The 17,780-nt window shown below is 41.5% G+C and overlaps 2 protein-coding genes across 2 annotated transcripts in view; one reads left to right on the plus strand and one right to left on the minus strand.

Annotated features, from left to right (window-relative positions):
* The first annotated feature begins 616 nt into the window (after positions 1-616).
* HPS6 (HPS6 biogenesis of lysosomal organelles complex 2 subunit 3) lies at positions 617-8,098 on the plus strand. The gene has a single exon (XM_032225507.1). The coding sequence runs from the start codon at positions 1,539-1,541 to the stop codon at positions 3,984-3,986; it is 2,448 nt and encodes an 815-aa protein (XP_032081398.1). The 5' UTR covers positions 617-1,538; the 3' UTR covers positions 3,987-8,098.
* A 902-nt stretch (positions 8,099-9,000) lies between these two features.
* The window catches only part of LOC116514069 (prominin-1-A-like), a 43,726-nt gene continuing 34,946 nt past the window's right edge, over positions 9,001-17,780 (minus strand). Inside the window, exons 15-25 of the mRNA XM_032225501.1 lie at positions 16,444-16,528; positions 16,095-16,244; positions 14,121-14,186; positions 13,661-13,759; positions 13,522-13,575; positions 12,814-12,894; positions 11,892-11,960; positions 11,312-11,401; positions 10,783-10,895; positions 10,416-10,442; positions 9,001-9,916 (exon numbers count right to left, since the gene is read on the minus strand). Of these exons, the coding sequence (XP_032081392.1) occupies positions 9,868-9,916; positions 10,416-10,442; positions 10,783-10,895; positions 11,312-11,401; positions 11,892-11,960; positions 12,814-12,894; positions 13,522-13,575; positions 13,661-13,759; positions 14,121-14,186; positions 16,095-16,244; positions 16,444-16,528 (883 nt within the window). The 3' untranslated portion in view covers positions 9,001-9,867. The remainder of the gene's footprint in view (positions 9,917-10,415; positions 10,443-10,782; positions 10,896-11,311; positions 11,402-11,891; positions 11,961-12,813; positions 12,895-13,521; positions 13,576-13,660; positions 13,760-14,120; positions 14,187-16,094; positions 16,245-16,443; positions 16,529-17,780) is intronic.

The following is a 17,780-nucleotide window of genomic DNA, read 5'->3' on the forward strand; positions in this document are numbered from 1 at the left end:
TTGCTGAGTGAGAAATTTGTTCAGTTTTTATGACTCTTCTTGTCACAATCGTTAAGTGAATCACTGCAGTTGTTAAGTTAAGAACACAGTTGTTAAGTGAATCTCCATTGACTTTGCTTGTCAGAAGGTCGCAAAAGGAGATCACATGCCTGGGACCCAGCAATCATCATAAATGTGGGTCAGTTGTCAAGCGTTTGAATTTTGATCACATGATCGAGGGGATGCTGCAATGGTCGTAAGTGAAAAACCGTCATAAGTCACTTTTTTCAGTGCCGTTGTTAACTTCAAACAGTCAATAAACAAACTGCTGTAAATCGAGGAGTACCTGTATGCCAAAGCAGGTCTCCTGTTCATCTAATTGTCTTGAAGAGACACTACAGTGAAGCACATATACTGCAATTGTTACAAAGAGGAAAACTTGTTAACCTTGAGTGCAACTAAAGCAGCAGTGCTATGCATACTTTTGAAATAAAATGTCATTAGCCAGCATTTTAAGATGCCAGTAGAAAACAAGATTTTTTCCCCAGCAGATCCCAAAATTTGCACATAATCCAAATCTTCCTTCTTCCTGGTAATTTGTTTCTGCATCTGGGATGGTATTGCTAATTTTCCGAGTCTAGATTTCATTAATTCGGGAGATTTAGTTGAGGGGAAGGTTTATTTTTTTCCCTTTTGATCTAAATACTTTTGTTGATTTAACAATAAAGCGCCCCTCAACCTATACGTGCCCAGTCGGTGCTTCCCCGCCCACCGACGCATCGTCCCTTTAACTCAAAAAGAGTTCTCGTTTTCCTCCGGCCCCTTTCCGCTACGAAAAGGCAGCTTAATTGGGGCGGCCAGGTTTTAACCACATCGGGCAGGGACGGAAGTGGAAGAACTGCAGGGAGTTCGGATTTGGTGCCGGAAACCAAAGGCCTCGTGATTGCAATAAGGAATTCGGCGCTGGGTTACTTCTGAGCTGCGGAGGGGCTGGCGGATTCCCTTGGGTGTTTCATTGCGGAAGAAACGACTAGAGCGAGCCGGAGGAGCCTGGCGTTTGGCCTGTTCCGGGAGAGCGAAGGCGCCTAGGAACAGCGACGCACCCTCTGAGCCCGAGTAGCTCAAGCGGAATTCCGCGCTCGTGTGAACGAGAGAGAGAGAGAAAAGAGGGCAACGCAGACTTTCCGGCGTATGAGAGTTGGAGCCCGGAACCGTAAGGGGCCATGGGAATAGTGAGCTGGGCGCGGCATCGTGGAAAGAGCGGGGTTTGAAAGCTGCGGCTGAGGCTACTGAAAAGCGAATGGGGGTTAAAGGCTGGAGGGAAAGGCGTGGAATTGCTTATACGCCTTTCTGGGGAGGGAAAAAGAAGCGCGCAACAACGCAGATCCAGGAGCGCTAAGAATCTGTCGGGAGACTTGCGAGGGCCAAGTTTCCCTCTCCGCTGCAAGAAGCCGGAATAAAATAACCTCGGTGGGTCGGTGAAGTTTGGCCTAGTACAGCTCGTCAGACTTTTGCCCGGCCGGCCCTATGTGATTGGCGGCCGCTCGGGACGTCCCGAAATGAAGGGAGCGGTGGAACTTCGGCTGGTCTCGGACTGGAATGACTATGCTCGAGGCCGCTGGCTGCGGGAGCTGCTGGATCAGCGTCGTTCCGGGGAACCTCCCAGCCGCGTCCTAACCAGCCCCGACAAGCATCATCTGCTTCTCCTGTGGAACCAGCCGGCCTCCCAGCCTCGACTGGTGGCTTTTCAGCGCCTGGGGCTGGATGGAGGAGACCTGGAGAAGATCTGGAAGCCGCCTCAGCCCCCAGTGGTGGAGCTGCTTTTTCTGGAGAGCCCTACTGCCACTGTCCCCTGGGTGTTGGCTGTCATTTGGGAGCAAGGCAGGACTGAAGTCTGGCGCTTTGTGCCCAACGCCGGATGGCACTTGCTGCAGAGCCTGGAACTGTGCCATGGAGCCCGTGCTCGGATTGTCTCCATTTGCAGCTTGGGGGACCAGCTTGTGTGGTGTGAAGAGAGGCCTCCTTTGGATGCTCAGCCGACTCCTGAGAGAAGAGCTTTCCAGTATTGTATTTGTGTCCGAGGCTTTCAGGTTGGAGAGCAGGGAGTCCAGCTGAGCCCTCTCAGGGTTATCTTGCACAATAGCCCTGTTTACCAAGTCTTGGCCAAACCCTCTGGAGTCTTCCTTGTCCCCACCCCAGCCACCTTCCCAAGGATAGCCAAGTTTGTCCTCATCTGGCGACCTGAAATGGCTGATATTGTTATTGCTGCGCCGCACGGTCTCTGTGTATCCATAAAGGCCTCGCCTGCAGGCAGCGATATGGACTTCAAAAAGCTAGTGCTGAGTTACGTGGGATTCTTGGAATCCATGAAAAATTTGGCTGTTCACAGCTGTGCCCTATCCAGTTGTGGGGAACTGCTCTTGATCATGCGAACAGGCACCATCCAGGGAGTCCAACCTAATGGTGTGTGGCGACCTGTCTTTGACTTGGCAGGAGAAATGTTGTCTTCAGGAGAACAGGTCCAACTAAAGGTATTTGGGGACCTCCTGGCTTGCTTGCTGAAGGATACTCTTTATCTTGTGGATTTGAACAGCAGAGAGCTGATAGAAAACAAAGCCCTGAGCACTGAAAGAGTACACTTTTTGGACTCTCCTACCATAGACGAAGAAATCCAGCTCCTTGCTCAGGATGGTATTTACACACTTGACTTCTCAGACTCAGATCAAGGCCGCCAGTCTGAATCCAACCTGGTTCAGTTGGTGTTTGAAGAAGCCTGCAAATACTATCAAAGACGGAGTCTCAGTAGTTCCCAACTGACTGTGGAGAAACTGAAGAAGGGGGGCATGTTTCAGGCTCCTGTTGCACTGTCTTCCATCCTGGGCCATAGTCTTGATCCCAAAGGAAAAAAGCTCAGGGCCCTCCCAGAATCTTATACCAAGCTCTTGGGCACAATGCAATTAGAACTGCAGAACTATCAAGATCTGGAGTTCCTCAAGTTGCATGTGGTTCAAGCTTCAGAAAGTGAGGTCAAGAGCTATGGTGAAGCCCTGGTGGAGCAAGAACTTAGCCGCCTTCTACACTTGGACTTGAACAGAGAGAACTTGGCCTACCTGAATGTCATATTCACTGCCTTCCCTGGGGCTTTCTGGAAAGCTATCCAGAACCATCTCCAGCTACAAGAGAATGGGGATGGCATTTTGGTAGCTAGAGCCACTCCAGATGTATGGAAAAAAATCCTGGGGGGAGCTGCTCCTAGTCCAACTAAGCAAGAAGAAAGCCCTCCAAATGGACTATTCCCCTTCTTTGAACTTGTCTGTCTTTCACTTCTCGAGTTCAAGCCTAAATGGTTGCCTCACTTTGTGGAGCTCTCCCAACAATATTTGGGTGTATCGTGGACTTATAAAAGCAAAGAAGGGCCTGAGGGCAGTGTGCCTCTGTATAAGAGAGCACTGGCTGTACTACCAAGGTGTGCTAGATGTCCAGTAGCAGATGGAGAAATGGAAATTGAGCTCTTGCTCTGTAGCCAGAGGCCCAAAGCCATCCTCCAAGCCATGGAACTTCTTATCCAATGTGGGAGATGGCAGCATGTGATGGAGACAGCAGAGAAATTCTCCTTGTTGAGCCCTTTGCTAAACAAAGAGATTTTTATTAATCTCCTGGGGGAGTTTTCCCGGCACCGGGCACTGGATCCGTATTTGGACAAGTTGTGGGAGCTCTGCCCGGCAGATATGAGTGCTGCTGATGTCCTGAGCATTATTCAACGACACCTAGCATCAGTAGAGCACAACCCATTTCCTTTTGCACAAGATGGATCATCCCAACTTACTATTGCCCTGCTCAAACCACTGTTGTACAGACTGGCACAAAGTGAAACATCCCAGAATGAAATTTTTGGACATGTCTTACAGGTCTCGTCCTTTCCCCCACCAACACCACCCAGGAACCATCAGTCTCTTCCGAAAGCAGATTCCCAGGAAAATCTAACCTTCTTTCAAAACCAAACATAGTTTTTTATTGTCTCAGGATTAGAAAAAGCAACATGGTATTTAAAAATGGTTCTGCAAAACCAGGACCTGCAGTCTTTATATTCCATCTAGCTAAAGTGGGAAGTTAAATCACAGAATCATGTATTGTCAATGACTTTGTTTGGAACAGTGTAGAGCTTCTAGGAAGGATTGGAAACATTTTATATCTTTAAACTAGGGTAAATAAAGGCATCTCTTCCCTAACCTTTCAGATATATTGGGATCATAATTCTCAAAATGAGAATTCTGGATTGTAGAGTATTTTGGCAATCTGGAGGACATCAGTTGGGGATAGCTGCATATCAAAATAATTGTTTCAGTAAAATTTGAAATGTTACTACTGATGTACTCCTGTCCCTTCATGAATGGGACTGTTTGACATTGATAACATGCCAGTCTGCATTCATCAACTCTATTTGTATATGATTTTCACTGAGAAGTAGCAATGTTCTTTTGTACTCAGAAGTAGTCTTCCTCCAAGGCTGTTATGTGGATAAGAGGTTGATTATTATAGTCTAAGGCAGGGGTGCCAAACTCGGGTCATCACAGTGGCGTCATAGTGAGACTTTTTCCCCCTTCGGTAAATCGGATGTGGGCTTGGCCAGTGCCTGACACATCCAGGCTGCCGGTTTGACAGCCCTGGTCTAAAGCATCTGAAGAAATCAGGTTGGAGAAGATTTCTCTAAACACTTATTTTGTGAGGAGAGAAAACATTCTTGATATTAAGTCTAAAAGTTTCATTTACCAGCCTTACTTCATCCTTTTGAAACTCCCTAAATGTAATCATCAGCTGCTGTTTCTCTGAAAATAATTACTCCAGGTGTATCACAGATTTAAGCAATATTTATCTTAAGCAGGGGAAGTCCCGCTGTTTTGACTGTCTTTATCTATGCACACCTTTGTCCTCTGTAGGGCCTTTATTTTTTGCTTTTTAGAGAAGTGGAAAAGATTCATTATAATAATTTATGCTATATTTCTTTGTAAGAAAGTATAATTCTTCTAATGCTGCATTTCATATTTAAGCAAATTCTTCTTTGCTTTAAAATGTTTCAATGACTTGAAACAAAGTGCTATTATAATATAACTCCTGACAATGTTTTATTAGTCCATTCTTTTTTCTATTTAAGTAAAAATAGCCCTCTCTATCAGGGATAGAGACCTTTTGTCTTCCAAACATTGCTATGCTGCAATTTCTGGCATCCTTCATGTCCTACATGTATAATGATAGGGTCTTTTTCTATATAGATTTAAGAAAAATAGAGGAATCCTTAGGTCAGGAGTATCCAAACTTGGGAACTTTAAGACTTGTGGACTTCAACTCCCAGAATTCCTCAGCCAGGCTGGCTGGGGAATTCTGGGAGTTGAAGTCCACAAGTCTTAAAGTTCCCAAGTTTGGACACCCCTGCCTTAAGTGATCTAACCATGAATATTTTTACAATGTGTAGGTGGTGATACAGCATTGTTTTAATTCTCACGAAACTGACAGGATCATTTTAAAAATGAATATTTTCCCTGATGTGATCCAAAAAGGAGGTCGCTTGTTGAATAAAAGCAAGGGCTATCCTACTTCAGTTCTCTGTTTTATAATGGTTTTAACAGCTGCTTTGCTGCCAACTTTTGATTTAAAAGCCAATGGGATACATGTGAAAACTGTTAAGAGGTGGAGAATCTGAAGCCCTCACAAAATTGCTGAAATCTTTGGAATCCCAAGCAGTTTGATTAAGGCTCAGAAATGTTAGAAATTAAGAAGGGTCATAGGTTCTCCATCCATTTTGAAAATATGGCTGTGAGCAGGTACTTTGTCTACTGTTTGTTTATGCTGTAATTCTGTTGCCCGTCCTACAGTTTGGAAAGTTTTCTTAGTGATTGTTTAGCAGGAAAAGGCTCTCTGGTTACACAGGACCCTGCCCTGATATCTGAGAAACATGAACGAAAGCTAATGTATCTATTAACTAGGCTTGAGTGTTCTTCATTGCCTTGGCGATCTGGGGGTTTTCGTGTAGAGCAAATATTTTTCTTTCCAGCTCTGAGCTTCCACTTTCTGGAGTAAAAGATAGACATGTAGGGAAACTCAAGAGCTACTCTTAAGTCTCCCTTTAGAAGCAAACAAGGGAGGTGTAGATGATGAAAGAACACAAAACATACTTTTGCTTTCTATAGGTGACATTCTTCAAAAACTTCCAAGCTTCCTCATTCCAGAGGCATTTTAAAGTTATTTTTTAAGAGTTGAAAATTACTGTAAATGCCCCTCTTGATTATAAAGAGGCAAGGTTCTTTCTACTCAGCAAACAAATGGATTCTTTGCTAGTGCTGGACTTCAAACAGAGGTTGGATGTTTGTTCTCGTGAAGTAGGGATGAAAGAGTAAGCAACATTAAGATTTGCCTGGATGCTTTCTGCCATGCCTGTCTTGAGTATCTCCAGCACTCACAAATACCAGCTGGCCTGCATGCATTTGCACACCAAAAACCAGAAGAGCAGCTGGCAAAGCCACGCGTGCCCACAGGGAGGCCTCTGCCTGCCACCTCTGGCATATATGCCATAGATTCGCCATCATGGTTCTATAGTATTTTGGTTCATTCAATCTGAATCTCTTGTGAATGGGGACTAACACTAGTAGATAATTCATAGTCTGACCTGGAAGCACGTCAGCTAAGAAAACAAATCACGTCTGGGAAGAAAAATTACAGCAAGCAAACTGCTACCAGTTTCTCTTTGTCTATTGAGTCATAGCGGAAGAGCTGTGATCTTAACTTCCCAGCTTTTATAAAACTGGGAATATGCCTGCCTTTAGATTATTCAACTGGAATGTTCAGAGAAGAATAGATTAAGACTGAATTCAAATATTATTAAGAGATAATGAATTCACCTAAGTTGTCTTTCATAATATGATGGGAGGGGAGTTGGATGTGAGTGCAAAACATCAAGAGGACAAGTAATTGTATCTTAGTTGGGTAAGCCTATAGTTATTAATTTGATGGAATAGCTCTCTTGGTGAATGTTCTGGCTTGGTCAGCCATTGAATTTTGAGGCAGGTATTCCTGTTGAATAAGCATTTGTCACACCATTGCAAAAATACATCAAAATTATATTTAATAGCAGCATTTGAAATTATAGTTTCATTTTATTAATTAAAAATGTTTTGAGTCCAACAAAACATAGCTTCCTGACCATCTCAGATTTCTTTCTTATACTGTAGTAGCCAGGGGCAGCCAGCTGGTTTTCAAGCAAGGTCCAAAACTGGTTTCATGGTGATTTGTTCTTGATTTATGATAATATTTAACGTTGCAGTTCCATTAACAGCAAGATGGCATGTTTTGTGGGCCTCATTCTTGGGGAACAGAAATTTATAAATGCTAAGTATCCAAGGCCTACCTCAAATCCTATAAAAGCCATGAAAAATGTAATTTCCTTGAATTTACAAATGAAAGACAAGCAACACGCAATAAAAATAATTATATTCATTCAAATGAGAAGCAAAACCAGATTCAAGTATCTTTCTTGGTAAAGTGAGGATCAATGAAAATAAGATAATTTAAATAAGAGGCTGCTAGGAACAATTACTGTCAGTGATAGCATAACAATCATCTTGAATTTCTCCCCGTATATTGTAGGCTTTCATAAAGCCCTTAGAAAAGAAAGAAATGGAGTTATGGATAATTTGCTAGGAGAAAGTCAGTGTTGATATCCTAGCAGTGAGTGAGTAAAAGTGAGAATGTGTACTGTACATTAAACTATGACTGCATGTTCGTTGCTCTGAAAATGTGCAAATATGAGCCACTCCCCCACCCCCAATATCTGGGTGAAATAAGAAAATGTTATATTTTATGTAAAGTTTTCATTTTTCCTTGATTACTGTTGCTTTAAAGTCATTCTTTACACATTCTAAAAGCTAATTTAGAAGCAGAAGGAAAAACAATGTTCCTATTGCTGTTTCTGGAGCAAGAAAAATGTAATGCAAAAGGTGGAAAGCACATAAAAAGGTTTCTGTTACTGTGCTGGGAATCTGATTTAAATTTTATTATAAATACAAATTAAATTCTTTAAAAGTTTTATATGCAAATTGAACAATAAAAAGTCAAGTAACAAAAGATACCTAATATTTAATACTTTGAAGTAAAATATTTGTAATGTTACATTCAGACCAGCAATTAATTTATGAGCTATACTTTGAATTAATAGGTCTGTAAATCATTAAAAACATTACAGGTAGTCCTCGACTTACAGCCACAATTGAGTCCAAAATTTCTGTTGCTAAGGGAGACAGGTGTTAAGTGAAATTTGCCCCATTTTACGACTTTTCTTGCCACAATTGTTAAGTGAAACACTGCAGTTGTTAAATTGGTAACACAATTGTTAAGTGGATCTGATTGCCCAATTAACTTTGCTTGTCAGAAGGTCACAATTGGTGATCACATGACCCCAGGAAACTGCAATTGTCATAAATATGAGTCAGTTGCCAAGTGTCTGAATTTTGATAGCAATAGCAATAGCAGTAGACTTATATACCGCTTCATAGGCCTTTCAGGCCTCTCTAAGCGGTTTACAGAGAGTCAGCATATTGCCCCCAACAATCTGGGTCCTCATTTTACCCACCTCGGAAGGATGGAAGGCTGAGTCAACCCTGAGCCGGTGAGATTTGAACCGCTGACCTGCTGATCTAGCAGTAGCCTGCAGTGCTGCATTTAACCACTGCGCCACCTTGGCTCTTGATCACGTAACCATGGGAATGCTGAATTGGTCATAAGTGAAAAGTCATAAGTCACGTTTTCAGTGCCATTGTAACTTTCAACGGTCACTAAGTGAATTGTTAAAAGTTAAGGACTACCTGTATTGTCTGCTACTAATCCAGTCCCTCCCTAAAGTTCAAATTTCCAATGCTGACTAGGAATTATGTCATACATCTGGAGTGTCAGGCAAGACTAATCTGAAAGGAATAGAATCCTCATGATGTTCCTCTTCCAAATGATTTATACTATCATCTTTCATTATTGGAGTCATCTTCATTTTGCATTAATCTAAATGCATTCATTTCTATCACTGATTTCTTAATAAATATTACTATTCATCTCATGAGAATTTCCCCATTCTCATGAGTGTGTCACGTTTCTGACAAAATAAATTCATGGTTCAATATTATTTGGTATAATATTGGGGAGAGGATAAATGCCCAAAATATGCAAATCAATTATTGGAGATTGTGAGGAAGAGGGAAAGAGAAAAACATACGTGACTAGATTGCAATGATAGAACTGACGTACAAGACAAAATCTGCAAAGTGCTGTAGATAAAATGTAAGGCAATTCATTCTTCCTTATTCAGAAATGCTCAGTAGTATTTCATTATGGCTCATATTTGCTTTCTCTTCCAGAGTATCAACCTTTAAAGTAGGTATGGAGTAGATCCAGAAGGCACTATTTGCAATTCAGTTTAATCTAACAAAGAGTTCTAAATCTGTTAAGGGTCAGAAGAATTACTGTGAAGATGATTGGGGTCTGTATAGTAATTGGGGTCTGTACAGTAATTCAGTAGAATGCATTGACATCACTATGGAGCCCCTTGAGTATCAGGGGTTTTTCCTGTAAAATGGACAGCATAAAGACGGCAAGCCTAATCTCTCGAGTAGAGCGCAACCCTCTTCATAGACTGAGTGTACAGCCAAACTACACTTCTCTGTCACAGGGCTTATGGCACAGTAGTCTCTCTTGTAGGGAAAAAGTGGTTGCCATCTTACAAATTTGTTCAGGAAAAAATGTGGCAAAGATCCACACACTGCACAATGTCAAGAGAAACCCAAGAATTCTCTTGACCATTGTTTGTTGCATTCATAGCTGCTCAGAGATGGAATGTTGAAAAAGGAAATGTTATTTCTTCAGCTGAGGCCGGGGCATTTTGAACATGCTTTGCCTTGACCTGTAATGGGAAAAGAAGAAGAAATTAAGAAAATTGAACCTTGATGGTTGGAGAGCCGCAATAAGGGTACGGATGATTTGGAAACAGGAAGCTTTAGAGATTTTGTTGTTGTTTGGCAACTCTCAGTCCCTCACTGTTGGTTCATGCGATAAGATGGGGCTTTAAAAATACTCTACCCTGATAAATATACCACACACCACTTTTTCACATCATCCCAAGCATTATTTATTTGTCAGCATGTGACAAAAACAATATTGCAAAAAGTTACAGTATTGCAATGAGTTTCCCACTCTGCAGACCATTATGTCCATTTCCTTGTTAAGTATTAGCACCAGAACAGGGAGGTGCCTACACTGTATTTGGTATTCTCTACATCCCAAATGGCTTTCACGCTCCTTTAGTGGTAATTAAATAGCCCTTCTTTAGCCTAATACTGACATTTGCTTGAACTTCAATGCTGCCTAGCAAAGATTGCTCACAGATATGGAAAGATACTCACAGTTCAAAGTTTTCCATAATCTCATCCCTAATAGAAGAAAGGGATAGTGTCAATGACATATGCATATATATATATATATACACACACATACACACACACACAGTATATTGCTACTTCCACATGATAGTTCTCACAAAAACTAGACTGGGAACCACAAACATAATCTGTGATTGAACAGAAGCAGGGAAAGGAAGCTCTTCCAGTTATGCTATGGCAAGATCACATTTCTGAAGCAGTTCCAAGAAATGTAGCCCCAGGAGGTTGGAAGGTACTTGCACAGACCATTCTGAAAAATTTTTCAAACTAATTCATAGACAATATTGGGAGGGGGGAGCAGCATGCCCTACCACTTATAAAACATCCTTACTCATATATGTCCTCGACGCTCATTCGACGATAAAACTTGGCAAGCCGCACAGCGAAGATGATACTTGGCAACAGAAAGACTGTGCACCAGGCCAGACTGAACCAGAAGGCATTCTAGAAGGGGGAAAGAGAAGGGATAAATTGTTGGAGGCAATGCTTTACGTATTTCAGCACAGCTTTAGTTGTTTGAGACTGCCAAGAGAAAGGTCTCTAATGATGGACATATCCTCATACAGTAGGTATTTGCACCTTCTGGTCTTAATATGCACTAGAACCTTCTTTATGTACCTCCCACTCCCGTTTCGCTTCCGAAGTATGTGCACCTCTAATTTCTCTCTACTTTTTCCCTCAAAATCAAGACATGGGTTGTTACGGCAAACTGACAAGACAATTATAATGATAACCTCCTCTTATTTACAATTTAGTGTTACTCTGTTGTAACTACCATCTCTTGCCCTAATTCCATGTTGACAGGATTAGTAATCCTACATCTCAATTAATATTCTGATTAGTCCTGCTGATTTTCTCACCAAAGAATCAACAAGGTAATTGCAGACAACGGTATTCACGCTATCCAGTGCCCAGGCTACAGGACCACAGCGACCAAATTCTCCTATGATCTGCCAACAAAGATTTAAAAGCAAAGCAAAACATTTCATTAGATGTTTCATAAGAGAAAACCAAGTCCTGGTCTTCTAGACAATAATTTTCATTATTTGACCACCATATGTTTTGAAATCTTCTGCAATAATTTATTTTCCAACCCAGAAGGAAAAGTTCAATCCCTCAATAATTATATTCTGCATTTTTATGGCTGCCCTTATACAAAATACTATGCTTAAACTCAGATTAATAAAGCACAGTTGGTATATTGAAACAAATAGGTAAGTTTTGCCTGGGTCACCAAACAATTCTACTGATCTTCATACAACATACCAAGGGAATGGAAAGGTTCTTGGCTTTAAAAATAGTCATGCTTCTTGAGTCTACATGTTATTCAGTAAGGGTTGACCAAGGACAGATAACTACCAGTGCATAGTGTTGGCAAGATAAAAGTGTAAGCCCACCAAGTCCATCCTTATTCCATTAGAAATGATTGATAATACTTACAGAACGCGCAATCCATGTCAGATAAGAGGAAAAATAATCCACTATGTTCAATATAAAAGTATTGGTCTCCTGCATGGAAGTAGAGAAGAGGATGGGTTCAAACCCAGGAAATGGTTTGGTTTTGGGTGTAAATATTCTACAAAAACTGCACTGCAGATCCATGAGGTTTGGAGCATAAATATAGCAATATACTTAGACTTATATACCGCTTCATAGTGTTTTACAGATCTCTCTAAGAGGTTTACAGAGTCAGCCTATCCAGAGTCAATCTGGATTTTATGACTATTTATTTAATGATTGTAGAAAAAGTGCCTTATAACCAGTTCTCAAAGCTAAGACCATCTTACCACTCCTATAGATGCAGGAATGCAAGTGGCTCCCATTTACAACTGGTTGCAGTATCTTGTGGTCATGTGATTGAGACTTGCAACCTGCCCAGCTATCTTCCTACAAGCAAAGTCAATTGGGAAAGCCAGATTCACTTAAACATTATGTGATTCACTTAATGATATGATTTGCTTAATGACTGCAGTCATAAAATTGTGATCTAATCACGTGATGGCTTCCTTAATGACAATATTGTTTATCAACCAACCTTTTGGCCCCAACTATATCGTTAGTCAAAAACTACCTATATTGATAAAAGTAGCACAACGTTTTTCAGGGTTTAAAACTAGCCATGGCTTAATGAATATCCATTCATTCCTTAAAGTAGCAGCATTTTCCTTCAGGCCACTTAATGATCAACATTGCTCCCACAATGTCTGAAGCACTTTTTCTAAATCATTTTTAAGCATGCAGAGCCCTAGGAAGTAATATGCTGTATCCTGGAGCTTCCGCTCATCCCCTCCTCTGTTTTTGTAAACAAACATTGTAAACATTGTAAACAAACAAACATACTAAGGTACTGATGAAAACTTACATAGTTTATAATTTTCTCTGTCTGGTCCTTTATAAATACATTGGTGTCATCTATTTCCAACAGCGTGCGGTTTATCAGATTCTGGTGGGACATATCGGTGTTAGGTTCTTTCAAAAGCTTCTATTCAAGTACATCTGAGCTGAAAAATAGCTTACACACCTAGTATCACAAATCCCACAGCATATTGAAAGCTGGGACATGCTCTTTGATACATTTTTATTAAATTAAACATGAAGAGAAAGATGTCGATAAGTATTTTAAATCGGTGACATTCAACTTCACACAAATAGCTCTGCTAATGTTATAAATCAGGGGTGTCAAACTGGCGGCACATGGGCCAGATGTAACACATCGCAACCACACGCATCTCACTCTGCAAAGGGGGGGGGACATCATATGTCGTGTGACGTGGTGAGTTTGACACCCGTGCTATAGATGGACTTTCCATACTCCTCTCCTTTGTGCGATGTCTACCAACAGTCTTGTTATAAATTTAATAATGTTATGCCAAGATAAATTTCTCAACTTCCCAACTGGGCACTTAGTGATATGAAGTCACAATTTTCTATCTCTTATCTCAAGGCCCGAACAGATTGGCTCTAGCAGAACTTCTGAAATATCTCAATGAAGGTCGTTTACACAAATCTTTAGAAACCCTAGAATCAAAGGCCTCTTCCCCAGGTTTTCACTTCCACCCAGCCTGCTTACTGGAATTTGAGGGGTAGATTTCTGCAACCTCTGGATGCTTCCCTTCAAGGCTTCCTAAAGGATAACAAATAAATTCCTCAATCAATGATACCAGGTTTGGTCAAAAAAGATAAAGGGAGACAAGGGAAACCACACTCACAATTTCTGGAATAAATGTGAGGTTTGTCCAATTTTGGATATTCTTCAGCTCATTCGCTTGACGTCGCAAATCATTACGTATTCCATCAACATCAGTTTTCTGAAAATGAATGAAATATATTGATTTTTATTGTAATGTTTTTGATTGATTATTGTGAGCTATCCAGGGTTGTAGAGAATCAAGTAGAATACAGGTATTGTTATTGTTATTATTAATATTATTCTGATCTTTTGTTATTTTTGTGCAGTTCACTGTCAAAGCTATTTGGAGGCCACATTCCAAGACACAATTTAGAACAGAATTAGTTTACATCTTCCAGCGGCAGCTGGGAGAATAGCTACATCTGCCAAATTCCATGTCTACTCAAAAGGATTTCCCATATTATCTGCTGTATATCTTAGAAGTTGAGGAAGACAGTTAGATAGGATCATGTGGGTATCCTTTCCCAAGGACTACTTACATTTGCCAATTCTTCCAAGTTATTAATCAGGGTATTCAAGTCTTGTTTGGTCAGATTCTGGTTAAGCTATAGAAAAAGGAGAAAAGGAGAACACAGAAGTCAAGCAAGCAAAATATACTTGAATGAATTAAATATGGAATTCAAGGCAGATTTACTTTTGAGCATTTCTGCTTATTTTCCAGTCAATGCTCATATGTTTTAATGTAATATATGTTATTGTTTTTCCTCATCTCATCACTAGGAGGAGTGAGTTCACCTCATCCCTCTTTTCTGCTCATCTACTATCAGAGATTTTTTGAATGTCCACTAGCAGCTGTTAAGATTATTTGCTTTTTGATACATAGGCATTTTTATGACTGTTTTCTGACAGCAGAGCAATCCAACAAGTTTTTTGATTATCCTTTAAGGCAGTGTTTCTCAACTTTGGCAACTTGAAGATGTCCGGACTTCAACTCCCAGAATACCCCAGCCAGCGGTAAGCGAATGCTGGCTGGGGAATTCTGGGAGTTGAAGTCCAGACATCTTCAAGTTGCCAAGGTTGAGAAACACTGCTTTAAGGACTAGGTAAAGTGTGTCCTCTTCACAACAGCATTAGCAGACAAATTGATCAATCATGGCAGCCTATCTGATCACTGCTTAATTACTCGTAGTTGCTATCATTCATAAAGAATGACATTTTGTTGCATTTTTATTTTTTCATTATACTATATTGAGATGTTAATCTATACAGAATGCTAAAAAGAAACACATATGTTAAAGAAATGAACAATTTTAAAAACCCACACAAAACTTTAAAAGTACATTTTGTAAATACTCTTGTCAACTGTGTGGCTATAGATCTGTGATGGCGAACCTATGGCACACGTGCCACAGGTGGCACTCAGAGCCCTCTCTATGGGCACACAAGCCATCACCCAGCTCAGCTCCACTGCACATGCGCACGCCTCTTGCCAGCCGGCTGATTTTCGAGTCTCTGTTGCACATGCAGAGTAGTATGCGCATGCGTGGGGGTGGCGTCACATATGCAGGGGGCGGGGAGAGTGCAGGGTGTGTGGTGTGTCCCTGCATGACAATTTTTGATTTTAGGAGGCTTCAGGGAGGCCTGCTAGGCCCAAAATGGGCTAAGCGTGGCTGAGGCACCCTCCCCACAGCCTGTTTTTGTCCCAGGAGGCATCAGGTAGGCCTGCTACAGGGGTGGGTTGCTAATCCCGTTCCAACCGGTTCGGTTGGAACGGGGCCGGCGGCGTCCTCGTGCAAGCGTGCAGTTCACGCATGCGTCTTAGCGCCTGCGTGATGCTCCAGCTGCTCGTGGAGACTTGCGCAGGCGCTGTATGTGCCATGCACCTGCGTGGAAGCGCAGAAGCCTTCAAAGACCGGTAAGGAGCGCGAGCGGGCGGGTGGGCCCTTCACCGTTCCCAGAAGTTACTTACTTCCGGGTTCGCCGACCAACCGGGGACCGCCGCGAACCGGTTGAAACCCACCCCTGGCCTGCTAGATCCAAAATGGGATGCGGGGGGGTCACGCGTGCATGTGCAGGGGGTGGGGGAGCATGGGGGCTCGTGTGCACATGTGCAGGGGTGTGGCATGTGAGGGATATCACATGCGCATTGCGTTATGTGTTTGGGCACGCACGCATGCGCACACTTTCGGCACGTGAAGACAAAAAAGATAACCATCACTGCTATAGATGGTAACCTCAGGGCTTCGCCAAACACTATCACAACTAGAACAATTGCCCATAAGCTACTTTGAGAACATAAACTCAGAATCCTTCCAGTAGCCAACTCTTTAATATCTGTGCCAGGAAACAGCAGTGTATTCCCCAGCAAATGTGAACATTGCCCATTCTCCAGCAGAGCAATTGGAGAAGATACAGAAGAATATCTGGTTCTTATAAAGCTTCTGTTCTGGGAAAGAAATTATAACAACATTTTTCCTTTCTTTCACAAGCCTTTTCTTTATTTTCCATCTTACCTGTTCAAGAGTACTCTTAAAATCCACATTCAGAGGCCCATCTTTTGAACTCAGTTTCAGCAACCTGCTTTTTTGATCATCGTTCAGGAGTTCAATAGGTTCAATATTGATTTTTATTTTATTCAAGGTTGAATTAATGTCTTGAGTGTACTAGAGGGAAAAAAAGAAATGCCAGATGGGTATATGCAGAGCACAACTTCATTTGTTCTGTAATACATTCTAGCTGTGCCCTATACCCAAATGCTTAGACTATTCCTGGTGACAACCCTAAACTGATATCTGGGAACAAAATGTTAACTGATGATGGCATTTCTCTAGGATTAATTTAGTATAGGCAGCCATCATTTACCTTGCTGATGTTGAAGGTGTCATTCAAAGAGATGACCTCATCTAGGTGAAAGGTATTCCACAAGGATGCATTTCCTTCGCAATTCCTTTAAAAGAGGAAAACTTAAGTGACCAGGATGCATATTACATCAAGCATAAATTGCATTACCCCATAGACCAGGCTCTCCAGTCCTGCACATTAAATCTCCCCACTCCCCTGGTCCACAGCTAGAAAGCTCTTCAGAATGGCTCAAATGTGTTTGTTTGTTTTCCCCAAAAGACAACTGGACTTACTTGATATTTTTTTGAGCTGAAGAAGCTTCTTGAATGAGAAGCTAAATGTTTTCAGAGAAAGCATTAACAAAGTTCAGTTGCTTTTTAGAAAACCAAATTTGGGACAACCATGACCTAGATTTTAACAGATAACAGAGATGAAAGGGATCTTGCAGGTCATCTAGTCCAACCCTCTACCCAAGCAGGAGACCCTACATTTGCCTCTACCTAGGATCAAAGTCACAACCTCCTGATTGTGAGGCAAGAGGTCCACCTCTTGGCCACAGCAGCTTCCTATGATGATTGAGAATCTCCACAAACCAGAATGGCCTTACTGTAGAAGCAGGAATATTACAGGTAGTCCTTGACTTACAACAGTTCATTTAATGACCATTCAAAGTTATAATAGTACAGAAAAAAGTGACTTATGGCTGTTTTTCACACTTATAACCATCACTGAATCCCCATGGTCACGTGATCAAAATTCAGATGCTTGGTAACTGATTCATTTTTATGACGGTTGCAGTGTGCCAGGGTCATGTGATTTCCTTTTGCAACCTTCTGACAAGCACAGTCAATGTCAAAGCCAGATTTACTTAACAACTTAAATGCAGTGAACAACTATGACAAGGATGTAAAAGGGGGCAAAACTCACTTAACAAAAATTTCACTTAACAACAGAGGTTTTGGGCTCAATTGTGATCATAAGTTGAGAACTACCTGTATTCATTCCTATCAGTCACACACATAAACAACAAGTCTTCTTCCTTGCAAGGAGCAGGTGAGAAAAGTTCAGCTTTTTCTGCCATTGATATCAAAAATATGTACATTATTTTCAACTGCTTCACTGCAATTACAGCAACTTGTTTCCAGTCACTTAGGCCAGTGGTCTCCAACCTTGACAACTTTAAGACTTGTGGACTTCAACTCCCAGAGTTCCTCAGCAAAGCTGGCTGAGGAACTCTGGGAGTTGAAGTCCACAGGTCTTAAAGTTGCCAAGGTTGGAGACCACTGACTTAGGTGATATACAGATTATCTGGAACCAATGGAGTGGAAGGATGGGCTGGGGTAAGTGGTGCTCATCTA

Source organism: Thamnophis elegans, chromosome 10, assembly GCF_009769535.1.
Source record: "Thamnophis elegans isolate rThaEle1 chromosome 10, rThaEle1.pri, whole genome shotgun sequence".
Classification (NCBI taxonomy): domain Eukaryota; kingdom Metazoa; phylum Chordata; class Lepidosauria; order Squamata; family Colubridae; genus Thamnophis; species Thamnophis elegans.

Coding starts and splice junctions, on each gene's coding strand:
- HPS6 (XM_032225507.1), top strand. CDS start 1,539: ATGAAGGGAGCGGTGGAACTTCGGCTGGTCTCGGACTGGAATGACTAT.